Source organism: Macrosteles quadrilineatus, unplaced genomic scaffold (genome assembly GCF_028750875.1).
Source record: "Macrosteles quadrilineatus isolate MER2022 unplaced genomic scaffold, UCM_ALF_1.0 Scaffold_8__2_contigs__length_117827958, whole genome shotgun sequence".
Taxonomy (NCBI): Eukaryota; Metazoa; Arthropoda; class Insecta; order Hemiptera; family Cicadellidae; genus Macrosteles; species Macrosteles quadrilineatus.
Window position 1 is genome coordinate 41,326,749 of NW_026542601.1, and position 24,650 is coordinate 41,351,398.

The 24,650-nt window shown below is 34.1% G+C and overlaps 1 protein-coding gene across 1 annotated transcript in view; it reads right to left on the reverse strand.

The window, feature by feature from the left end:
* Positions 1-24,650, reverse strand: part of LOC129001408 (uncharacterized) — a 238,255-nt gene that overhangs the window by 191,202 nt on the left and 22,403 nt on the right. The window contains exons 5-8 of the mRNA XM_054428664.1: positions 16,122-16,161; positions 12,703-13,115; positions 12,458-12,491; positions 472-884 (exon numbers count right to left, since the gene is read on the reverse strand). Of these exons, the coding sequence (XP_054284639.1) occupies positions 472-884; positions 12,458-12,491; positions 12,703-13,115; positions 16,122-16,161 (900 nt within the window). The remainder of the gene's footprint in view (positions 1-471; positions 885-12,457; positions 12,492-12,702; positions 13,116-16,121; positions 16,162-24,650) is intronic.

Sequence of the window (24,650 nt, forward strand, 5' to 3'; positions counted from 1 at the left end):
GGTTCCTTTCGTTGATTCCTATGGAGCATGCATGTATAACAATCCATCACTTTTTGTTTGACATCGTTGGACACTTACAATACTGTTGGAGTGATAGCTGCCTCTAATACAAGACTATGGCGTTAAGGCCACACCGCACGTCCACGCTAGATTACACGCCAATTCGCACAGCCACGGATGCTATACTATGGTAATGATAGTTATAACAAACGTAGAAACATAAACATTGAACAGAAACTCCATTATGAATAGTGCAACAGTTGTAGTGGTAGGCCGGGCCGGGACTGCGACGTTTTGGTCTCGCCACGGCCTTGTACTTCAGGAGGCTATGATTGAGTCGTTAATACCTGTTGTGAATTCAATCAGCGCAACGCTTCACTCGATTTTAGGATAAACATATGGGGAATTTAGAAGGAAAAATCCTCCGTATGACTTAGATATAGAGTGCCTAAACATTATCCTAAAACTCACCTGTGACCACTTAACAATATTTTTAATGTCGGGTTCACATCCCAAGATGTAAGTCTTGTGTTTTCTCGTCCGTGTTTGGCAATCTAAACACATATTGTAGCAGAACCAATGGTCTTCGGCAGTTTCACGACTTCCTATCGTAACGTAATTTTCTCTCTCTCTTTTGTTATATACGAAATGTATATACGATTTTATATCCAAGTCCGAATTCGACTCGCAGGGAAAACCTGTTATTGAAACTATAACTTTATTTTTCGAAGACTTTATAACTCCAACATGTCGTTCATTTTCTAAATAGCATTCCAGAAACTTGTAATCTTCCACAAAGTGCTTCGACTTTAACGATAGATATCTTGCAACTGGTTCGGCTTCAGGCAGGAAATCATAGGATGTTTTTATGTTTTTGGCTGTAACTGAAAAGGTAAACTCATGTGAAACACTTAGTATTTTTATGTTTATTTTCTACCTCCAGCCATAATAGATTATCACTATTACATGTAATGACTCAAAAACCAATGTTTGTAAATATCGTCATTAATTCAATTCCAAAGTAAATTTTGTTTATATTTTTAATATTTGGTCATGTTTATCTTATAAAAATATTGTAAACAATTTATTTGTCTGGATTTCAGATTTCCCCAAATAGCCTGTGTTATAATTAGTAAAACCATATTTTCTCGACATATATATAATTTAATCATAATTTATTCATTGGCTTTACAAAATTATTATTACAAACAACCTCTACAATTAAAATACCATGTAGCTAGGTTCAAGATTACAAACAAAATTCAACACATGTTTGAAATGTGTGAACCCCATAAAAAGTAAAGAAACGATTGTCAACAATGAACAGTGCAGTTAAGGTTTCCATGAAGAAGAGATAATTAGTAAATATTTTAACATAGTTGTGCTAAATTAAATTTAAAAAGGAATACAAATTATAAACTAAAGGAAAATAAAGAAAGAAGAATTATGCCTACGTTATCCAGAAGAAAAGTTATTTAAAGAAGATTGTTGAGAAAATTCCATTTAATTATTAATTAAGAATATAGACTCCATCAGCATCTATTTTGAGACTAGACCTACCTACTTTTCATTAACATCAACGAAAGGAAAGAAAAAAATTATCAGAATCAAAATTTGGCTAAATTAAGTTATTGTTATTGTTTCCAAATTATTTTATTGAATTTGACATTAGGCCTAAAAAAAAACTTTTCATTCACAGTCTACAAAAATCCCCACCCCCTGAAGAGGTTTGTAACCTAGTTTTTTTAATAATTTATATACCATTTGAGATATTCCCGAGATCAATACAATGATAATTGAGCGGAGCGAGCGAAGCTCTTATTCTACACTCCTGCTTTTTTATTACAAATACTCCTCCTGAACGGCTAAAGCGATCTGCATGAAATTTAACACAGTCATAGTAACCAACCATGGGAAGGTATAAATCTGAAACGGTACAAATCGGACCATAGGACTTTTCCCTACATGAATGCAAACTTTTGGAAATTTAACATGGGCCTTATGGGTTAATTGGTCGCCATGTCATTATTTGCGAGTAAACACTAAAAAGTAAACAAGAGCCTCAACATTAGTCAACAAATCTACCACATGATAAATACAGTACAAAAGAAAAAATTGGATAATACTAAAGAGCATATTATAGTATATTGTATGTAATACGAAATGATTAACAATCAGTTCTATATTGAGTGATTAAACTCCATGCCGTTTATATTTAATTGTAAAATGGTTCTGTTCTTTTTAACAACAATGAATAGTTAACTAATTAGGCCTAAGTTTATGTTGCTTGGAGAAGGAGAAGATAAAACGAGGTCATTAAAAAAACACTACAACATAATTATACCAACAAAAATCACACCGCCCTTGATTTGCAAGAAACTTTGTAAAAAATGTTCTTGTAGCTAAAAATACAAAATCGTTTTACGAAATGAAATCACAACCACGTGGTTTACAGGTAAGGTTTAAGACTAAATGGTGTAACTTAGACAATAAAATAGTTGTATTGATAAATTTTATTGCACAATAGGGAAATTTTGAAAGTGGTTGACGACAATTTCTTACTTTTAACTGCTAAAATAAAACTAGACCTAAGTTATAGGCCTATACTAAGTGAGGCTAACCCCAATCCCTCACAACAATAATACTGGTAAACAGTTATTGAGGTAATAGAATTGGTGAGTTTTATGAATGTTCAATGCAAATAAGTCTTCTGTACAAATAAATGATTCTTTTTTTAATAATGAAGAAAGAAGACATTGAAAAAAATAAAGAAAAGCAAATTCTACATACAATGGGTAATAATAATATAATAATAATCGTTATTGCCTTTTAATAATACAGGTATTGCTTAGGCCTACCATGATTCATTTGCAGTATCGAAATTATTGAGCGGAGTGAAGCGAAGCTCTTATACTACACTCACTGCCTTTGTTTTACAAATACAGGTCAGGCTCCACCTGACAGGCTTAAGCGATCTGCAGGAAATTTGGCACAGTCATGTAACCAACCATATGGGAAGGTATAAATCTGAAATGGTAATATTCGGACCACAGGACTTAAACCAATAATAAGGGTTGCCGGAATTAGGCTGATGCACCATATTGCGTTTGGAATCTGTAAATAACTTACAGCATTTTATGTGAGCAAGACGTGCAATTAAAGACTTTGAATATCTATCTGATTGGAACATGTTCAATTCCTATTTGCAGTCTACAAATAGGAATTCCACTAATGTGAACCAAATATAACACAATTCGTTGACTTGAACCCGACGTATCATTGACTTTGAATACTGCACATAGACATCCCATATAAGTGAAGCAGAAGTAGGCCTAAGCCTACCATTGACTTCGGATACTGCAATTAGGCATTTTATTTATGTGAACAAAATAAATGGACCATGGATTTATTGAGGATACTGCAAGTAGACTATTCATTTACATGTACCATTGGGTTTGGATACTACAAGTAAACAATCCGTCTACGTGAACCATACGTACTATTGACTTTAGAATCTGTAAATAGGCATTCCATTTATGCGAACCAAATATATCATTGGCATTGGATACTGCAAGTAGACATTTAATTTATGAGAACCAGATGAAACATAGAATACGGTTCCTGCAAGTAGACGATTCATTCACTTAATCCTGACTTATGATTGACTTTGGATACCTCTGCAAATAGGCATTCTATTTAAAATGCAAAAAAATCATTGATATTGAATATGCTGGCTCCGCTCAATATTGCAAGCAGACAACTGCATTGTACACCTAGTTAATAGGTAACGTATTTATTGTGTCCATCTAATGCAACATTAAACTACAACAATCTCTGTTTACAAACAAACCCCAACATCAGGTTTTATATAATCATATGATTTATATAAAGACAGAAGAAGAGACCAGCACATCCTCCTCTCACAAGTCGAGCGTCTTGGGTAGGTCTAGTGAAATTCATCTTTAAGATTCGATAAATTAACTCGGTTTCTTCTTAATCTTCCCCCATTTTCCGTTTCCACTATGTAGGACCTGGGCTGTTCGTGCTTTCGTATGATTCTTCCTTTTACTTGCTTGTCCCTGACATAAACCATTTGTCCATCTTGTAGCTCTTCTCTTTCTCTTTGCATGCCTCTTATCGAACCAGATTTTCCTTTTACTTCTTATATGTTCTTATTTGGATCTCAGTGTTTTAAGATCGGGTGTTTTTGGGACAAGGTTGACAGGAGCAATGGGCACAGTCCCTCTTACCTTTCTGTTCATAAGCAACTCTGAAGGAGAGTAACCATTCTCTAAAGGTGTTGAGCGGTAAGCCAACAGGTCCTGATGTATGTCTTTACACTTGAGAATAATCTTCTTAGCAGTTGCTACTGCTGACTCAGCCAGACCATTGGACTGTGGTTAGTTAGGATTACTAGTTGTTATAGTAAAACCCCAATCTCTTCCAAAGTTCTTAAAATCTTCGCTATCAAACGGGGGACCATTATCACACCTAAGTGTGTGTGGAATACTAAATTGTGAAAAGATCCTTTTCAGTATTTTGATTGTGGGTACTGCAGCAGTCGAATTTGTTGGTATCACATCCAAATACCTTGAGTAGTAGTCCTGTATCACAAAAAACAATTGACCCTTGACTTTGGCGAAGTCACATCCGACTAGGGACCAAGGGAGATCAGGAAATAGAGTATTAATCAAGGGTTCCGTTCGTTGATTCCTATGGAGCATGCATGTATAACAATCCATCACTTTTTGTTTGACATCGTTGGATATCCCAGGCCACCAAACAGTGTCTTGTGCAAGACGTCAACATTTTGTAACTCCTAAGTGGCCAGAAAGTGGCCAGAATGAAGTTTGTTTAAAATCATTGGTCTTAAAACCCTTGAGGAACAACTATTCTGTTCGCCATAATGAGTAAGCCATTATTCCAAGATAAAGAGTCACGGAACTTGTAGTAGGGAGTTAATTTTGGATCTATTCTACCATTAGAAACCCAACCATTTTCAATGGCATGTTTGATCATCTTTATAGTTAAATCGGACTCCGGCGTTTTTTCAATTTCTCTATGAAGAACATCAGTTACGGGTAAGTTTTCCTTGACACTTGTTATTTCTTCTTCCAAAACTTCACAAGCTGATATTTCTTCATCATTAACATTTAAACCTTCCACTCTAGAGAGAGAGTGTGTCTGGTACAAAAAACTTCTTGCCTGACACATGTTTCAAATCATAATCGAAGACGAAATCGCAATATTCGTGGTGAGAGAGTCTCTAAAATCTTACTTCCCAATAAAGCGACCAGTGGCTTGTGATCTGTGAAAATTTCGAACCTTTTACCGATGATGTACTAAGAGAGTCTCTCACAAGCCCAAGTAACTGCTAGGGCTTCTTTCCCTATCTGGGCGTACGCTTGTTCAGTTGGTGTTAAAGCCCTGGACAAATACATCGCCGGACGGAATGTTCCACCATGTTTTTGCTCCAGACATCCTCCCAACGCAAAAGAGCTAGCATCTGCAAGAACTCTAGTTTCAGCATTAGGATCATACATTGAAAGAACAGGTGCTGTTACAAGTACTTCCTTTATATCGTCAAAGGCTTTCTGTGGCTGTGACCCCAGTAAAAACTTACGCCATCTTTCAGTAGCTTTCGTAAAGGCTGCGATTTACTTAAAATATCTTTCACGAACTTAGTTAAATAATTGTACATACCAAAAAATCTCCTCAATTCATGGACGTTTTTCGGACGAGGCATGCCCAGCACCTCTCTTAGCGTATTTTCATCAGGCCTTATACCCTCACTACTATTTGGTGTCCTAGAAAAATAACAGAATTCTTCCTAAACTCACACTTCTCTTTATTCAACGTGATGTTGTTCTCTCGTAGTCTGGTTAGTACGTTAGTTAAACGCTTGTCATGTTCTTCCAGCGTGTGTCCATAAACAAGTATATCATTCATCATGTTTACGCAGCCCTCCACTCCATTGAGAATTTCGCATAAGCGCCGCTGGTAATGTTCTGGTGCAGAGCATATTCCAAATGGCAAGCGTGTGAAACGATGACTCCCAAATGGCGTGAGAAATGTTGTCAGGCTACGGGATTCTTTAGCTAGGGGTATCTGCCAGAATCCCATCCGTGCATCCAACTTAGAAAAATTACTCCCCCCCTTATTTTAGCCATACATTCATCGGTTGAGGGCAAGATCAATCGTTGGTGAACACCATTCAGTCCCTTCAGTTACCTTTTCAATTATAGCCTACCCAACTCTTCCATTTTAAACAATTCCGTTTTTACTTCATCAACAAGGGGTAATGGAATGCGTCTGGGCGTTGCCACAGCGTAGGGTTGTGATTCGGTTCTCATTTTTATGACATAGGGTTCCCCCTTTAAAACTCTCGGATACGTCGCAAAAAGATCAGGATAGTCTAAGGACGCAACATCCAAGGGTTTTTCGTAACCAAGTTCAGTGTACCTATATAATTAAAGATAACGCTTTAATGGCAGTACGACCAAGTAATGGTTGCTTAAGGCCACGAATGACATAGAGTTCTTCTTCACACTTCCTATCGCGAAGTTTTAAAGAAGATACAAATTTTCCAAGGCAGCTCAGAGGAAATTGGCCAGCAGATTTGATATGCCTACATCCATTAAAAGGCTGTAATGATAAACATGAAACACTCTTTTTCCACAAGGCTTCCGGTATACAGGAAATGTCCGCTCCAGTATCAATTTTAGAAACTACTGGAGTTTCACTTACGTGCAAACATACCTCATTTGGTGGGGTGGTGGACAAGCTATGCACTGAGAACTCAACAGTACCCAGCAAAGCATTTGTGTCACTACCAGAACATTCATCTTCAAATGCTTCAACCTCTTTAACTACTTTCTTCTTTCTTTTGCAACATCGTTCAAAATGTCCCACTATATTGCAATACGTACACCGCACTTTGTATCCTGGGCAGTTTTCTCTGGAGTGATAGTTAGTGTCCCCGCATCGAAAACATTTGAAACCTCTTACTTCTTTACTTATATATTTATTACATTTAGAACCTGAGCCTGAGGACAAGGAATTATCATATTGGGGGCCTGAGGACGAGGACTTATCATGTCGGGCTGAAAGAACATCAATGTCCTTTGACGTTACTCCCCTAATCGTTCCTTGCTGCATTTTAACTGATTCCCATAGCTTAGCTTTTTCTACCGCTTCATTCAACAACAGGTTCCTATTCATCTGCAATGATTCTGAAAGTTTGCTGTTAAGTACCCCAACCACGATGCGGTCACGTAGCATCTCGTCTTTAAGTACCCCAAAGCTACAATGTTTGACCAATCTATGAAGAGCTGTTAAGTATAATTCGAAAAATTCCCCTTCAAGCTGGTTCCTCTTATTAAACCGTACTCTTTCATAAACAATGTTGACAGCTTTGTTAAAGTAGTTATTAAAATTGCGTACAAATTCTTCATAAGAGGCGTTAGACAGCGCAAATGAATCTAAAATATACTCAGCATCATCACCCATGGCAAGTAATAAAGAACTGATCTGAGTATCCTGAGGTTCATGGTTTAAAAGTGAAGTGACCCTATACCGTTCGAATTTCCTTATCCAGGATGTCCAATCAGACTCCTGGTTTCCAAAAAAACGATCAAAAGGTGGTGGTACATAAATGTACCTGCCATGAGGAACCATGTCAGATTTGTGAGTCACTGAAGTAGAACTTTGCTGGTTACCTGAAATTTCATTTTCTTCAGTTTCTGCATCAGCTTGATACCTTTGTGACTTTCTGATCTTCCTGTTCGGCATGGTTAGTTCCCGTCTGACACCATGAGATATTCCCGAGATCAATACAATGATAGTTAATAGGTAACATATTTATTGTGTCCATCTAATACAACATTAAACTACAACAATCTCTGTTTACAAACAAACCCCAACATCAGGTTTTATATAATCATATGATTTATATAAAGACAGAAGAAGAGACCAGCACACCATTAAACATTGTATTTTAAAACATCTGTCCCTCGTAATTACTATTGTTTAAACTCTGTTAAGATCAGAATAATTATAAAAATAACAATGAAATATATACAGTAGAGGTTTATTTCATACAAAGCTTGATATTTGTTACACATTACCGCTGTTGCTGTTACATTACTTTGAAACTGTTTCAAATATGTAGTTGATATGTTTTACATACTTTACACCTGCCTATTTATCTTGATTTGTCAAAATATGTTTCTTCTGTTTTGTCTAGAATAGCGTGACATGTTTTATAAGCCAAGACCAATTTACCGTATATCTTTACTACTGAAGAATCAAAGGGGGAGGGGGTCTGTTTGTGTATGTTAGATTATTACGCTGAAAACAAATTAAGATGCTTATACGGGAAATACTTTCACCCTACATATTAGAAGTCATCTCTACTGTAAATTTAATCTAAGTTGTTCATAAACAGTCTTTGAAACATATACTAAATATGACCAAAGAATTATAGTAGTTTTTTAATGTTTTAACTTAATTGTTAATTTAGAATCTTTTTACTCCTAAATTCCATTTTCTACTTTTTTCTGCCCCAAAGGGTATATTGATAAAGTATAGTTTTCGTTAAAACTTCTTTGGATTGAGTTATGGTTGGATATGTACGTTCTGGGTCCTCTGAAAAAAAAAAAAACTTTCGAAGTCGAACGATTTTTATTGAAATGCGTCCTGGTTATTTGAACTCTAAATAAAATGACTGAAACTTTTGTGATTTTAACATTTTTGAGCGAAGCTCTTTGGGATCAACTTCAATGCAAACAACATAACACCATCACTCAATAACGGCTGAACACATTTCAGCCAAACTTCTTAGACTAATAATGAGATGGTTTGTAAACAAATTTCAATTAGATAATGCTAATGCAATTTAAAACGAACTTAAAATTTCAAATTTTTAACATTAGGCTTATGGGACTAAAGTAGCTATGACAGTTTTTTTGTTTACAAGAAAAATATAAACAAGAGAATCATAAGGTATTTCTGAACTTTCTATACTTTTCTTTTAAACGTTTTTAAACCATTCCTATGATTTTAATAAACAAGAAAATGCCGTTAAAACATTTTTTTAAGGGGCGGAATTCACTGAAAATCGAGAAAATATACGGAACTACTTTCTCAATACGCGGAGCATAAACAAGGAGCGGAGGGATACGGACCGGTGACTACTTTCTTGGGAACCTATTTGTGTTGCCAGCTGATTAGAAACAGCCAATGTTAGAAATCAGGATTTAATAAGCGATATATCAAACCGCATCGAAATCGGTATTTAATACGATAATATCTTATAGGTTATATTATGTTGAATTACATCGACGGTACAGTAAGTTATTACACTTATTGATAAAACGCAGATTGAACACTGATCTAATTTAGGCATGTGGGGAGGTAGGAAACGGATACATAAGTAGGATACACAAGTCCAGTTACAACCGTAATAAGTAAATCTGGGCTTATAGAAGTACACTTTTAACCACGGTATGGATAATTGTCTAGGCCTGTCCTGAAGTAGGCTACTAATTTCTAATTATATTATCTACATTGTATATTTAAGGCATGTCTTCCCTACTTATATTATTCTGTTTTCACTTAAATCAGCTGAATGCGATGTTTACTTATTACTTACTAGCTGTTGTACCCGTGCTTTGCAACGGGAAGAGGACACAAAATATAAACCTTTTAATCTTTAAATCTGTTGCATATAATAGTTACACATCCGCCAACACTTTTAGAAACAAAATTCAACTTTTATAGCCTTAATAGAAACGTTTAAGTTATGACTTTTAAATCTGGTAAGTAGTGGATACCACCATTTTGGTTTTGATTAATTTTAAATCTTGTGTAGGCTGATATGAGAAAAACTGACCAAATCTTCGAATGAAACTTTGACATACATGATTTACCTTCATCTCCCTTAGTTACATATCTTTTAATTTATTATTGACATTTTAAATTTCAATTTTTAAGTTGCTAAAATAGATACTAATTATTAAATTTCACTCTTCCTTATAATAAATCACAAATTCTTCCATCTTCAGTTTCTTCACTTACAATAAATCATTAGAAAAACTAAGTCAGCTGTTATAAACTTAAGAAATATTGCTGTGCCTTATCAATAGGTACAGTCTTTTGAAATATTAAAGGAAAAATATCTATAGGTACTATAAAAAATTTTCAACAAATAATTTAGCATTAAAGACAGCAGACAAAACTAATATGATTATTAAAGCATCAAGGACTAAAAAATGTAAAAGCAAATACAGTATATGTTTCATTGCATCTCTGATTCTACTCTAAAAAAATATCAACAAACAACTTAATATAAAAAACCAGTTCTTTTAATCAGTTCCATTGTCCATTGCCTTTACATTTTCACACTTACCATTAAGTAAACATAGTAACAGATATTTCATTGATTTTAGAAACAAAAGAACACTGTGTACTGCTTAGTTTTATGATATTTTCCTTGGTTTAATTTAGTCAGTGGTGTGGCAAAACACACATAATAAATGTATCAAATAAAGTAAATGTGAACTGAAAGCTATGTTAAGATAAAATAGGAGTATTTTGTATTACTATTTGATAATTAAATATAATTGCACATATACAACAGATTTTAGAAAACATAAATCGACATACAATTTAGTTATTGATGATATTCTTTAGTTTAATTTAAGCATAGGTTTAGCAAAACACAATAACTTAATTTACCTAAATATGCATATAAAATACAATGTGATGTGCAAGTTATGTTAAGTTAATCTAACACATGTTAAGCAGTTAGAATTTATTCAAAGTAGCCTCCAAATTCATGCAAAACATCTATACATTGTAATTTTCATACTGTTTCCATGAAAACATATCAATAACATCATTTCATAGCTTAGACGCTTAAAAAAATCCAAAGCAGAGCAGGAGTTAATACAGCACGGTTATAGAATCTTTTTTTATAATCATTGACATAGTTTTAGAATAAATAATCCATGATAAAAGGTTATATTAAAATAAACCTGCCACATAGTTATGGAAAATAGTATATTTAATTTCTTTGTATCAGCTGTCTGAAATTGTAAAATATGCAGTTTAGCAGCACTGAGCTATCTCAGTGTTTAGCAGTTCTTCTTGTTTACATTTAAGTGTCAAAGCAAATGTAAACAAACATTGTTAGTGTTCTCATCGCAGTCATGGAGACCAATCAATATTTACTTTTAAAATGTTCACCTTAGAACTTTTAAAGCCAAAGGGGCAAAGCCTACGGTCAGTATCGAAATGTGAATAGTCCTATAATGGTCCTTGGTATGGTAGCTATATTTTTGTAACACTTTAGCCCAGTTGGTTCAGTAGTTTTTGCACCTATTAGTAATACACATACAGACAGACACCATTAGATTTTTATATAATAGTATAGAGTATAGATGTTTATGCCTACATTTCAGCCATCTTATTTTATTATTCAATAAGTAAGTATTTTTGCAGTTTTTACGTTTTTACACATTGAAATACATGACTGATAATTCAGTTTATTTTAGTCTTTTAAAGGCGTTTTACATTTGAGTCTTACATTAAAATAGCCCTACATTTTTCGTAGGCCTATGTTTTATCTTTGACTATCAATACAACTAGACATTCTATCCCCATGTTGAATTTGTAGCCAGCATTTTCATCAAAATCTACTGTATTCAATGGCCAATGGTATTATAAAGGCCAGTATTAAAATGCCGTCGCTAAATCGTCCTAATAATGGCAGAAGACCTACATTCCAGTTACATTACAATCATATCCTCCATCAAGAATACTTGGTATTAACAATCATAAATTAATTTCAGCAAAGAAAGCTGAGTTTAACCGATGTTTATGCTGCACAGTTGAATTTAAATGTCACATTTCCTCTCCTGTTGTCATACAATACTCGTTTTTTAATAGGTACTGTTTTTTATACTTAAATACTTTAACCAATTGTAAGGGTGAAAAATGAATGTTTTCGTTGTAGGCTACAGTTGAATTTGAATGTTAAATCTCCTTCCTCTTTTTTATACTTTAATGCCCTTTTTGGATGTTAATATCAGATTCCAACTATTGTAATATTTTCCTGGTCAAAACTACCATAATGCACTTATCGAAGAGGTAAATTTGAATTATTATAATTTTAATCTTTAAAACCAGCATTAGTAAATAAATCTATTGACCTTTTTACATTTAGTTACTTATACAAATATCAAATCACGTTTGTTCCGCTCAACTGGCTTTCAGCTCTCTGAAAGCAACCCTAGTAATATCATAGCTACACCATCCCATTACCCTTTATAAGGATTGTTGACGAGCTAATGGGAGAAATTATGTGTCAGTTAACTCATGCCGTTTATTTTCAAAACGATGGTTTTCACAGTTCAATTAAACTTTGTCAACTTAAATTAAACAACAAAATTCTTACCTTCAAGCGATGTGTAGAGTTTGTCTGCAGAAATCTGAAAAAACGCACCATTAAGAAACACTTTAAACACATACAAGATGAATGACGTCAAGGTGTTTCAACGATGATATTCACCATAAAATTCGATCTACTAGTAAAGCTGGCAAGATTTTTTAAGTTTTCCTCGTGTTCAAGTGTAATATTACTAAGTATTAACTACCTAATCGAGGTCTGAAACCCGTTAATCCAAAAAACTAAGTCCTTACCTCATTCCAATGGCCATCCTTAGGCTTGTAGTCATAGTAGACCCAAGCATCAAATGGTGTTGTTGTCCCATAACTTATTCTTTTTGGTGTAATACTGTAAGAACACCATTCATCATTTTCCGATCTTCGACTTCCTACTACAGTCACCCAATTATTTTCATCAAAGTTGATTCTTTCAACAAATAATGTTTTGAAAAAATTATCTTTTGACGAACAATCAAACATTTTAATAAGTACAGCATGGGTTTTTCCTGCATCGGAGAACACCGAATAAAATGTCGAATCTTCCTGTTTTGAAGCTTTGTAGCATTCGAGAACCAACTTAGACGGTAATCTGTAGACTGCCACTAATGTCAGGGTGTTTTTATGAAGACCAACTTTGTATTCTTCATGTGCCGAAACCATTTCTTGAACTGTAAAAACAATCATTGGGTTATAAGAAGCTAATAATGTGTTTAACATAAATTTCCTTGTAATTGTAACATTGATTCGAAAGTATGGCATGAACTAAAAGTTACAACTACAAGGAAACACAGCTGGGGTTTTATTCTACACTCACTGTGGATTCATATACAGTTTAAAATATGCATTCAAGATTCTCCGCCGCTGCCTCAATGAATGAATTTACTGTACTTATTTGTAGCACTTAAGGGGAATTGTTTGAAACACAGATATGCTTACTTGAACTAGGTATGCTTGTTAATACAACTATTGATTGGACCCAGCATCATTGTAAGCTTTGGGTTTGATATTGAAATTAACGTAATATGTAACTAGGTTTAATAAGAGAAAACAACTTTTGTACATAGTGACGTAGTGACTAAATATTTCCAGTTTTATAGATTCAAATATAATAATTAAGCTTTTTTAAAGGGAAGATTAAACATATTGTATCATATTCTGTTTGTACATATATATATACAAATTTAAATGCAAGAAAAATCTCATAATATTCTAAACGAAAAAAAAGGTTGTTTGTGAGTCACATATTACATAACGTGAAAAAATTTGACTGATTTCAAACATCTAAAACCATCAGGTTTATATTGGATTGTGTAAGTTATTTAATGATAAAAAACAATATTACATAAAACCCTGTTTTAATACCAACTAGATAACCTGTTGCTCGAAATCGAGCAAAAATGCAACTTGTAATAAAATAATGAAGAAGAAAAAACATATTCAGAAAAACCTCAATCATAGAGTCACTCTAAAGTAATTCCTGTGACTGATTATAGAAATATGAAAAATATTATGTTGTACAAAATTATAAAATCAATCTACGGTACAATAATATTTAAATAGAGATCCGTTCTCATACTGCTTTTGTTATCTCTTATGTACTGTAGGCGGGTGCCTTCTATAAGAACTTAGATGTCAACCACACACTGTAAAGTGAGCTTTTCTGACCTAACGTAGCAAACTAAATCCCTCTCTTGGCGCCAACCAGTACGACACGTACTAAAGCATAGTTAAATTATTTCTACGATATGTTCTGTTTTAGGCATGTTTGAATTAGGTGCCCCAACCAAATTCTCCGGTTGGGAACATAAGAGTGGATTTAAACGCATCTAGAACGGATTCATGTTAAACACTATTAGTGTTTGAAAATAAAAAAAGATTTATTTGACCAGGTGGTGCTCTGTTTTCAGCTTAAAAATAGCTGCGACATATATACAGGTAGCATCATTGTAGCGAGGGAAGTCACTTTTTTTGTCTCTTACCATGCACATAAGAATCTAACTCCTCTCAGCTCTCGTCTCTGCAATTTTCTGCCACAGTTTTTAAAATTGGGCAAATGGGTTGGCATTGTTTAACCCTATTTCCCGCATATTTTTTCATTAAATTTTTTGTTTGAATTGTTTTACATGCGCTGTTGGGTTCCAACGTCGAACTTATAGATCTGTGCGTATTTAGGATTATGACCTTCTTGAAGAATTAGATTACCTACTCGGTGGTAAAACGTGTCATGGATCTTAAAATTTTAGATCCCCTGTGTGACCCTCTCGTCAAAATGAGCTTTAGAGCTGACCATGGCAAAGGCGGAATTGAATTGACGAATTTTATCCAGATAATTTATGGATCCAAGCCTCACAGCTCTGTTTTTTTTTCAGATTCGGAGTTTACAATAAGTTCCTGAAAGTATGATGAATTTTGCAAATGAGGTAAACGAACCTTTCATTTATGGCAACAAAGAGTAAAAATTTAACTGTCTCATCCAGTCTTTTCTTGCTTAAAATTTAAGCCACCACAATGTAAAAATTTAACGTTCATGTGTCGGAGATTGGATGTATCACCACGGAGCAGTTCTGCCACTCCGTATCCGTCAAATTGGGATGTTGATGCAAGCGGACACGTTTGGGTTCCCTCCAGCCACTCGCAGTTCTTCATCTTACTGATTCTTGCTGTTTTACTTTTGATCTGTTCAAAGTTACTAGCTATTTCAAGACATTGGTTAAAAAAATTTATTTTAATGAATTTCCATTAATTTTGACAACAACTTTCCATCATAAAGTCCTGAAATAAACCGCTGACGCAAGTGGACGTCAGTTGTCGACGTGTAACATTTTGGTCATTTGCAATCACATTTGCTCGCTAAGTTTATTAGGTCTTTGGCAAAACTACCAACGGATTCCCAAGGTTTCTGGACTTGTTTAGAAAACTTGTGTTGCTCCACGATAATACTACCCTTAGGCTTAAGTAATATTTGTAAAATTTCACACAATCCATTATAACTTTTATCTTCTGCATTAGATGGGCTTAGGCTAATCCTTAGATCTTGGAATACTTAAGGTGTTAAAAAAAATTATCAGATACTGCTTTTTCTTTACTTCTGATTTGATCACATTTAAGTCAAAGAAATTGTCTATTCTTACCAATTATGTGCGCCAGGTCTCATTGTTTTCATAAAATTTATCAAAATTAGAACAAAACATAGGTTTATTCGGTATCACTGTACGTTCCTCCTCTAGTTCCTGGTGTCTACGACCGTTCTTCCTCATCCTCGTCGCCATTGTAAGTTATTTAAAGATAAAATAAAACCAACATTACATAAAGCCTGTTTTAATACCAATTCCAAACACTCCTAACAAAAACAAACAAATACGTCAGCTGATACATATTAAAACTAGTTGTCTATTTAAAGACAGTACAGACTGAATAGCTCGCAAATCGTCGGTGACGAAGGCTTACAAGTTGAAAAGATCCCTCTTCCCCTACTAAACAGAGACAGGCGTGGCAGTCCGTTACGTCATCATTTTGGAACCTCTTGATATCCATTTTACCATTATACGTTAGATATTTATTTTTGTCTCCATCAAACCGCATTCACCATGGAAAGGTTAAGAACATACAGCCTAGTAAAAGTGTATACATATATTAAAAACAACACACACTTAATATTTTTCTTTCCAACTTACCTTTTAGAAATGGGCAGGTATTAGGAGTCTCGTTAGGGATCTAAAACAAATGCATTAAATTTAGAAACATTTTGCATTTTAATTATTTTGTGCCCTTTGTCAATAAATAAGGTATCAGGCATCAGGTTTTGATATGTGTACATCGGTTACCTGGTGATCGTTTAGTTAAGTATCGTTTACTATGTAATCCTGAACTAATTTTATTAACAAGGTATTAAGAGTAGGAGTATGGCAGTAATAAAACTGTGCTAGATTCATATTTTTTAACAAATGCTAATATTTTATTAAAAAATTATAGGTCATGTGCTTTGCACACAAAATGGGTCTTATACAGTGTTGAAAATGACTGTCTCTAGATGATTATTTATATGTTAATTTAATTCATCAGATGTTTTATTTGTTTCCATTTTGCAATTATTAGTGTTTTCCTTTTGATTGATTGTTAGAGTTGGTCTTGAATAGTTATGTCTGATTAAAATTGAAGTTCTTTTTGTACTATGTTTTCTTGAGATTATTTAAAAAGTATACCCCTTTTAGAAGAATCAGTATCGCGTTTTAACATTTGGCGACCGTGACAGGATAGTATGATGAGTGAAACTGATGTTAGAGAATTTAATAAGAACAAGAAACATAGAACTGTTGTTAGGGCAAACTTTTCAAGACTAGTGAACCATTTAAAGGATGAACTTACACAGGAAACGGTTCACTTAGATGAATTAAAAGGTAGGCTTCAAACTGTAAGTATGATTTATGAAGAGTTAAAGAATTTAGACACAAAGATATCTGACCATTTATTTCAATTTGAGGAAAGTGAAGCAATTCTTGAAGAAGAAGTGTCTAAAGCTTATAGTTATTTGGAAACCTACAATCAAGTAAATGTTTTGGTACAAAGTAAGTTGAATGATTCTAGAGATTACGATTTGGTCAGTAGTAATTCAGCTAAGAGTGGAAGTTCAAATCTAAAGACTAAGCTTAGACTTCCCAAGATTGAACTAGTACAATTTAGTGGGAATCTTAAAGAATGGCTTCCTTTTTGGGGAATTTTTAAGAGGATAGATGAAGATCCCTCTATTGATGATGTTGATAAGTTCCACTATTTAGTTCAGGCCACTATTCCAAATTCTAAAGCGAGACAAAATGTAGATAGCTATCCTGCTACATCAGAGAATTATAGAGATGCTATTCAGAGTTTAAAAAGTCGTTTTGGAAGGGATGATCTTTTGATAGAAGTCTATGTTCGAGAACTTTTAAAGCTGCTACTCAATAACTTGAGACAAAAGGTAGTGATTTCGACTTTATTTGACAAATTAGAATGTCAAATCAGAGCTCTTGACACATTAGGAGTAACTACTGATAAATGTGCGGCTATTCTTTACCCATTAGTTGAGTCGTGTTTGCCAGAGGATCTTTTAAGGGCGTGGCAACGTCATCCCGACTTTGATCCAGAAGCTGATTTGAAGAATAGACTCGATGCGCTTTTGAAGTTTCTGCGAATTGAAGTGACAAATGAGGAAAGAATTTCACTTGCTACCTCAGGTTTTGGGGACTCGAAGAGACAATTGGGTAAGTCATCCAAACCATTCTTAAGAGACAAAATGGAATCAATACCAATTGCAGCCGGACTTGTCAACCAAAAGGTTGGTAAACCCCCTATGAAATGTATTTTTTGTGGTGAAAAACATTTGACAGAAAATTGTAAGAGTTGTAGTAATCTGACACATTTAGAAACGGTAAACCTATTGTCAAGTAACAGATGTTGTTATCGTTGCACAAAGTATGGCCATGTTAGTAAGAAGTGTCATGTTCGACTAAACTGTTCTCTTTGCAATGGTCGACATGCAACAGTAATGTGTAACAAGTCTCAAGATAAATCTAATGTAAATTATGTTAATGATAACACTTTAGTACGTTGTGAAAGTAATTTAGCTAATAATGCACACTCTGAAGTATTTTTACAAACTGTACGTGTGAATATTAGAGGAAGTAATAAAGAACGAGCAGCACGTGTCATTTTTGACTCTGGTTCTCAAAGGTCCTACATTTTGAAGAAAACTGCAGAAGAAATGGGGTATGTATCATTTGGAAAGGAAACCCTTAATCATGCATTGTTTGGTGGATCAGTAACAAATGCTGTTGAACACAATCGACATAAAGTAAGGTTAAGTGATTTGGGTAACAATTACTATTGCAACTATGAGGTATTAGATCAAGATGTGATATGTAATAATATTTCAGAAATCAAAGCGGGCCCTTGGATAAACGAATTACAGTCTTTTGGTTTTAATGTTTCTGACACTGTAGAAGGGCCAATTGATGTTTTGATTGGATCTGATATTGGTGGAAAGTTGTTTACAGGGAAACGTCATGTTTTGACATATGATTTAGTTGCAATGGAAACCTTACTTGGTTGGGTGTTAATGGGGAAAGGAAAAGTAAAAGGAGTGACATGTAGATCAAGTGTAATGACTATAACATCTTTGTTAACACCTATTTCTGACAAGTGTAGTGTAGACATTCCTAATATAGAGGATCCTGTAACTGTCAAGATGGAATCCGAAAATAATAAGATTTGTGAATGTGATGAAGACGCTTTTGGATATGAATTTAAAAAGTCTGTATCATCAAGTATAGCAATTTTGAACTCAGAAAGTTCAAACAAAAAAGAAGTAGAAGAAGTGCAAGATAAAGAAAGTTCAAATGGAAAAGTTGTAAATAAAGTTAAATTTAGAAAACGAGGAAAACAAATTAAGTTACCAAAAAGACTGAACTTTTAATATGATAATATGTGTTTTGAGTCTTTAAATAATGGAATCTTAAGACTCAAAAGGTGGGAGTATTTTGAAAATGACTGTCTCTAGATGATTATTTATATGTTAATTAATTTCATCAGATGTTTTATTTGTTTACATTTTGCAATTATTAGTGTTTTCCTTTTGATTGATTGTTAGAAATGGTCTTGAATAGTTATGTCTGATTAAAATTGAAGTTCCTTTTGTACTATGTTTTCTTGAGATTATTTAAAAAGTATACCCCTTTAGAAGAATCAGTATCGCGTTTCAACATACAGGCTGTCAATATAAGTACCGTAACACATAAAACATATTTTTACTCATTAATCTCCTCGTTGTTTCATCTCCCTAATAAAATAATTCCAAACGAAATGCAAGGCATTTTATCGACAAGGAAGAGAGCATCGCCAGGATTCATTAACATAAAATTTACTAGATTATTATAGTTATTTATTTGAGTGTATGTGACTTTATATAAATGTTCGTGAGATTTAGACTATATATATCCACAAATACCTGAGCAGAATTGGTATTGATCGAATACACATAAACAAATTACGTTGTGTGGCCCGAATCCTATACTAATAGCATTAACATATCGTTTAGACAGTTCCATTTAAGCAATATAAAATTATGTTTATTTTTGGGCTAGTAACACAATTTGTTTATGTTTATGATCTATACTGGGTCTGATCAAGCATCTGTGATACATTCGTTCGTTTAAAATTACTGTCAGTTATTACTAACGCAAATAATTTAATGTTTCCTTGTTTAAAAAAGGTGTAGGCTTTAAGCAAACATAGCCTCATCAATACAAGGATGCTGCGAGACAAAAATGGCAACACCGCAGTGCAGGCCTACTGAGACAGCTGTAGCATCAATATACGAATATATATTAATATATATTTCGTATATTTTGAAATCAATTATTGATATGTTGAAAGAAGACCCGCATCATGCATTTGGAACTCAATATATCTGTTTGAGTTTTAAAAATCCCAGTTTGTCAAACATAACACATAAAACTCTAGTAAAAAATACAGGCATAGTTGGACCTAGCTTGATTGTATTATCTTCTCCCGGAAATGCTAACATCGTTGCTTTTAAAAGTTAAATGCCATTTGCGATGAAACTGACATTATCGGATGAAGATGAAGAATGTAGTTTTGGAAACGTAGTGAAGAAAATAGAAATAGAAACTAAAAATAGAAACTAGAAATAGAAACTAGAAATAGAATATAGAAATAGAAAATAGAAAATAGAAAATAGAAACTGCATCACGCACAGTTAACAGAGACAGCTATGAAACCAAATTAAATTATGATAGCCTTGAATCTTGAATCTAATATGAGCAAGACATTGTCATCATTTTTAAAAGAGTTTAGTATAACCATAGACTAATAAGGGAGTATGTTTTATCTATGGTATAACTCACTGGTCTACCTTCCTTGATGATAGGTAACAGTTCTACTTCTATATTGACTAAACAAAACACCACACTTCAAATGGCATTATCATTACTGCTAAATAAGAAGAAACTGATCAATTAACCACACTTGGATTTCTTTGTGCCATCACTAGCATCCTTCAGACGTGATGTCCAGAGGCTGCTCTACTGACACCTCTCCGCTCTCTATCAGTGTTGGTTATTTGGTGGTGCCTCTAAAGGGCCACATGCTGGGTGCCGGGAAGTGCTGATTCGTGTCAAGTGATGGGATTTGTGCTCTTGGAGTTCCTTGGTGGTGCCTTTAGAGGGCCACACGCTCAACAGTGTTAAGTGATGAAATTTCTTGTTGTCAGCATTCTATCAAAAGGTTTTTCTCCCTCCAGATCCATCCTTTTGTTATATAGTTTTGTTTTTATGTTACGTTAGCTTTTTCACAGTTTATTATATTGTTATCTATTGCCATAGTCTATTATTGTTATGTATAGTAAATTTACTAATGTTAATTATTCACAATGTTGTCATTTTGATGATTACTGATTGTTATTGATGTTAATTATTCACACTTATTGTTATTGTAGGTAATTATTTACACTGTTTCTTGTTATTGACATCGATGTTTATTATTCACACTTGGTCTTGTTATTGTTATTGATGTTAATTATTTACACTGTTTCTTGTTATTGTTATTGATGTTAATTATTTACACTGTTTCTTGTTAATGTTACTTTTTTTCACAATGTTGTAACTGTTGCAAGGATCGTGACGTAGGAAGTGATGAAGGAAGTAGTAAAGGCAAGCTGTCCGGAGTGTGGGAACTGTTTATGACAATAAGATTAGGGTATCTGCAATCCTAAAATACAATGGGAAGGGAGGGAAACAGGTCCGTGACGTAGGAAGTGATGAAGGAAGTAGTAAAGGCAAGCTGTCCGGAGTGTGGTAACTGTTTATAACGATAAGATTAGGGTATCTGCAATACTAAAATGGTATAGGAAGGGAGGGAAACAGGTCTGCAACGTATGAAGTGGTGAAGGAAGTAGTCAAGGCGAGCAGTGTGGAGTTTGGGAATGGATTTATGTATCTGCAATACTAAGACTGCTTTCAGAGTAAACTAATGATTTTCCCCGAGCAAAGCGCGGTCCCCAGGTACTAAATAAATAAACTACACAAATTTGGTATACAGTGAGGCTCGGCGGCTTAAAGCATCAGCGGCTGCTGCAGCTAGTAAAAAACCAATGTTAAGAGGCTTAAGAGACTGCAAAGATGGACTTGTACAAGCTGTAGGTGACAATTTCGATACATCTTTATCTACACAGAATTGCTTACGCCAAACCCACAGCATGGCTCTACTTATAACTCAAGTTGAAACCTCAAGCGACAACTCTAATGCCAATCTAGATATACCAAAGTTAAGTAATAAACGTATGAAGGACACTCTAAGCAACCCTGTAAACATCTATAGATATAATGGTCCCAAAAAACCTCCAATGCAAAAATCTGCAAGCTGGGAAATTGCCTTGCAAAATATTTTGTAAATACTATGGCAAAGAGCATCTGAACCACCAAACTATATTAAAAAAATGGGCTGCTTCCGGAAGAAGAAATTCCTTACAATGAAATTAGGTCTTTGACAGTATTTACATGGTTTCCCAGTTATATGTAACGAGGTGTTAGCCCGTCCTACGTACGGGAATTCAGTAGTCAGTTAAAACCGTGTACAATTCAGATCAGCTAGTTTACACATAAAGACAAAGTTTCTTGCAGTTTTAATGTGAAAAATCATCTTGTAAACAAATGTTGTGTGACCAAATATGTTTTTATTCCATCACAATATATACCTGATACGGCCTATACGATATACATTTTAAATCCGATAATTTTACAATAAAACAGCAATTCTGCAATTTTTACGATGTGAAAAGCGTTTAAGTGAGGCAGCCGATTCGCACAAACGCACACTGATTATAAGTAGCCTAGTCTAGTCACAGAATAGTAGTATGTTTTCTGTGCTACAGTAGAGAGAGTAATAGGGAAATATGTTTGATCTATGGTAATAGTCAATTGAGAAGTCTATAGACCTAGTCAACGATACTACCTTCCATAGCATACCTGCCTCTTCATTAATTATTATCACCACAATACAACTACTATACACAATTTCCAGTAGGTCTGAATATAAACGACCTAAAATAAAACGATAATATCCAATAAAATTCACAGTACACATAATTTAACTTTGGTGTCCTAACATCAAAACTAATCGTCACACCTATCAAGCTTAATTATTTACAAGTGCACCAACTACAGAGGTATTTCTCTCCTCAACTGCACCTACAAAATACTATCAAAGATTTTACAAAAAAGATTGGAGGAGTATACATCAAATATAATAGGTGAACATCAAGCAGGCTTCACAAGAGGTAGATCAACTACCGATCAAATATTCATCAGACTGGGACGGGTGGCGTCGTCCTGTAATCCAGCTACTAGGAGGTCACGAATTGTGGATATTTATAGGGATGCACTGTGGATGCGATGCTCCCTGGTGTGGATTAACGTCCGCACTAGTGAGTACTACGACTATCCGCAGTACTATCCTGATAATTAGACCAATTCGTAAATTACAAGGAAAAATGTGGTTCGGATTCCACTATAAACTGTAGGTCCCTTAGTTGCCATTAGCTGTATGGGCTATTAATTAACAGCTGTGTCTAAGGAACATGTCGGCCTTAGTCACTAACAAGACTACAAGATCGCGCCACTCATCCTACACTCATCCTTCACTCATATTTGGGTTAAAATACGCACATAGTGGCGTCCCCATCTTATATAATTGATATACTGATATTGATATCCTCAATTTCACTGCATTAATTGCTAAATAAATAAGTGTAAACAAATAAAAGTAAAAACAATAACAGTTTGTTTTGGACAGCTGTTTGGTTCAAATAACATTCATTTGAATAAAAACTGGTCACATGTATCTGTAATATAAAAAGTAAACACGCTAGTAAAGCTAATGATGTAATTGTCAATGTTTATTATCCATACCGTTATCAGTTCTATCCTTGATAATTACCCACCCTCATTGAATAAATGTACATCGTACTTTCCCATATTAGTTAATTTAAACTGCAATATAATCATAGTTAAAATAAAAGCGATATTTTCACGTTTGGGGGCGCTGATATAGGCACCCCCAAACGTAACCACAACTGCACGATTTCACGATTTCATAAAAGGATGGTTTGTCTAATTGCAGTATCCTAGGTCAATGTTGACGTTGTGTTCAATCTATGTCATCCATCTGTTTATCTTTGTATAAAACCCGGCTAAGGTTGAGGTGGTAATTTAAAATCGTGATTCCTGATTATTCTTGATCTTCTTTTTGTGACATCAATATTTGCGGGCCTAATCCAAACAATGTTAAGCAGACAAACATAATTGTAAACAAAAAGCTACCATGAAGAATTAAAACATGTAAACATTGTTATTTTTCTAATCTTTCCTTGAAAAGTGGAGCAGTAAAATAATTTGCATTTATCCTTTTTTATTTAAGACTCGTGTAAGCCTCGATGTGTACTGTGGTTTAATTAATTTTGGTGTAAACTATTTTAAACTGTGGTCTAATTATCTTTACTAATCTTACTTATTTACTATAATCAATGACAAAATAAGAGTAAATAAAATTACCTCATAGTTCCATAGTTTATAATTTAATCAGCTGTTAGTTAAAACAAATTATATTGCTCTAAAACAAATCGAAGATTACAAAGATTGCTTTAAAAATAATTCGAACATCCTACTATGTATATTTAATTAATCTGTTATCCTCTTACAGAAGAATTAAACGTATCAATGATTAGCATTACACATAGTATAAATAAGTCAACCCTAAGTATGTCTTTACATTTTTATCCAAATGCCGAAATTGTGACACAAAAGCTGAATGTTTACAGCTGTTATGTTAAACAAATTATGTTATGCCAAAAGCTAGTTTAAAATCTTAGCGTCGGCTGCTAGACTTTTTAAAAACTAAAACACAATTTCTAAAAAACTGGGACCCTAAACTAAAATTATGGCTTCGACATTCCCTAGTTCTCAAAATTATCTTTCTTTCAACACAAAAATCATGAAAATCCGTCGAGTGGTTGATTCAGAATCGTGAAATAAATACCCCCGCCGCAGCAAACCTGCCGACTAAGCGAATTTCCATTTGTCTGAATTGATTTTCAGTTAAATATATTTTAATAACATTAGGTTTAACGAGTACCTAGGTTTGCTGCTACAAGGAAA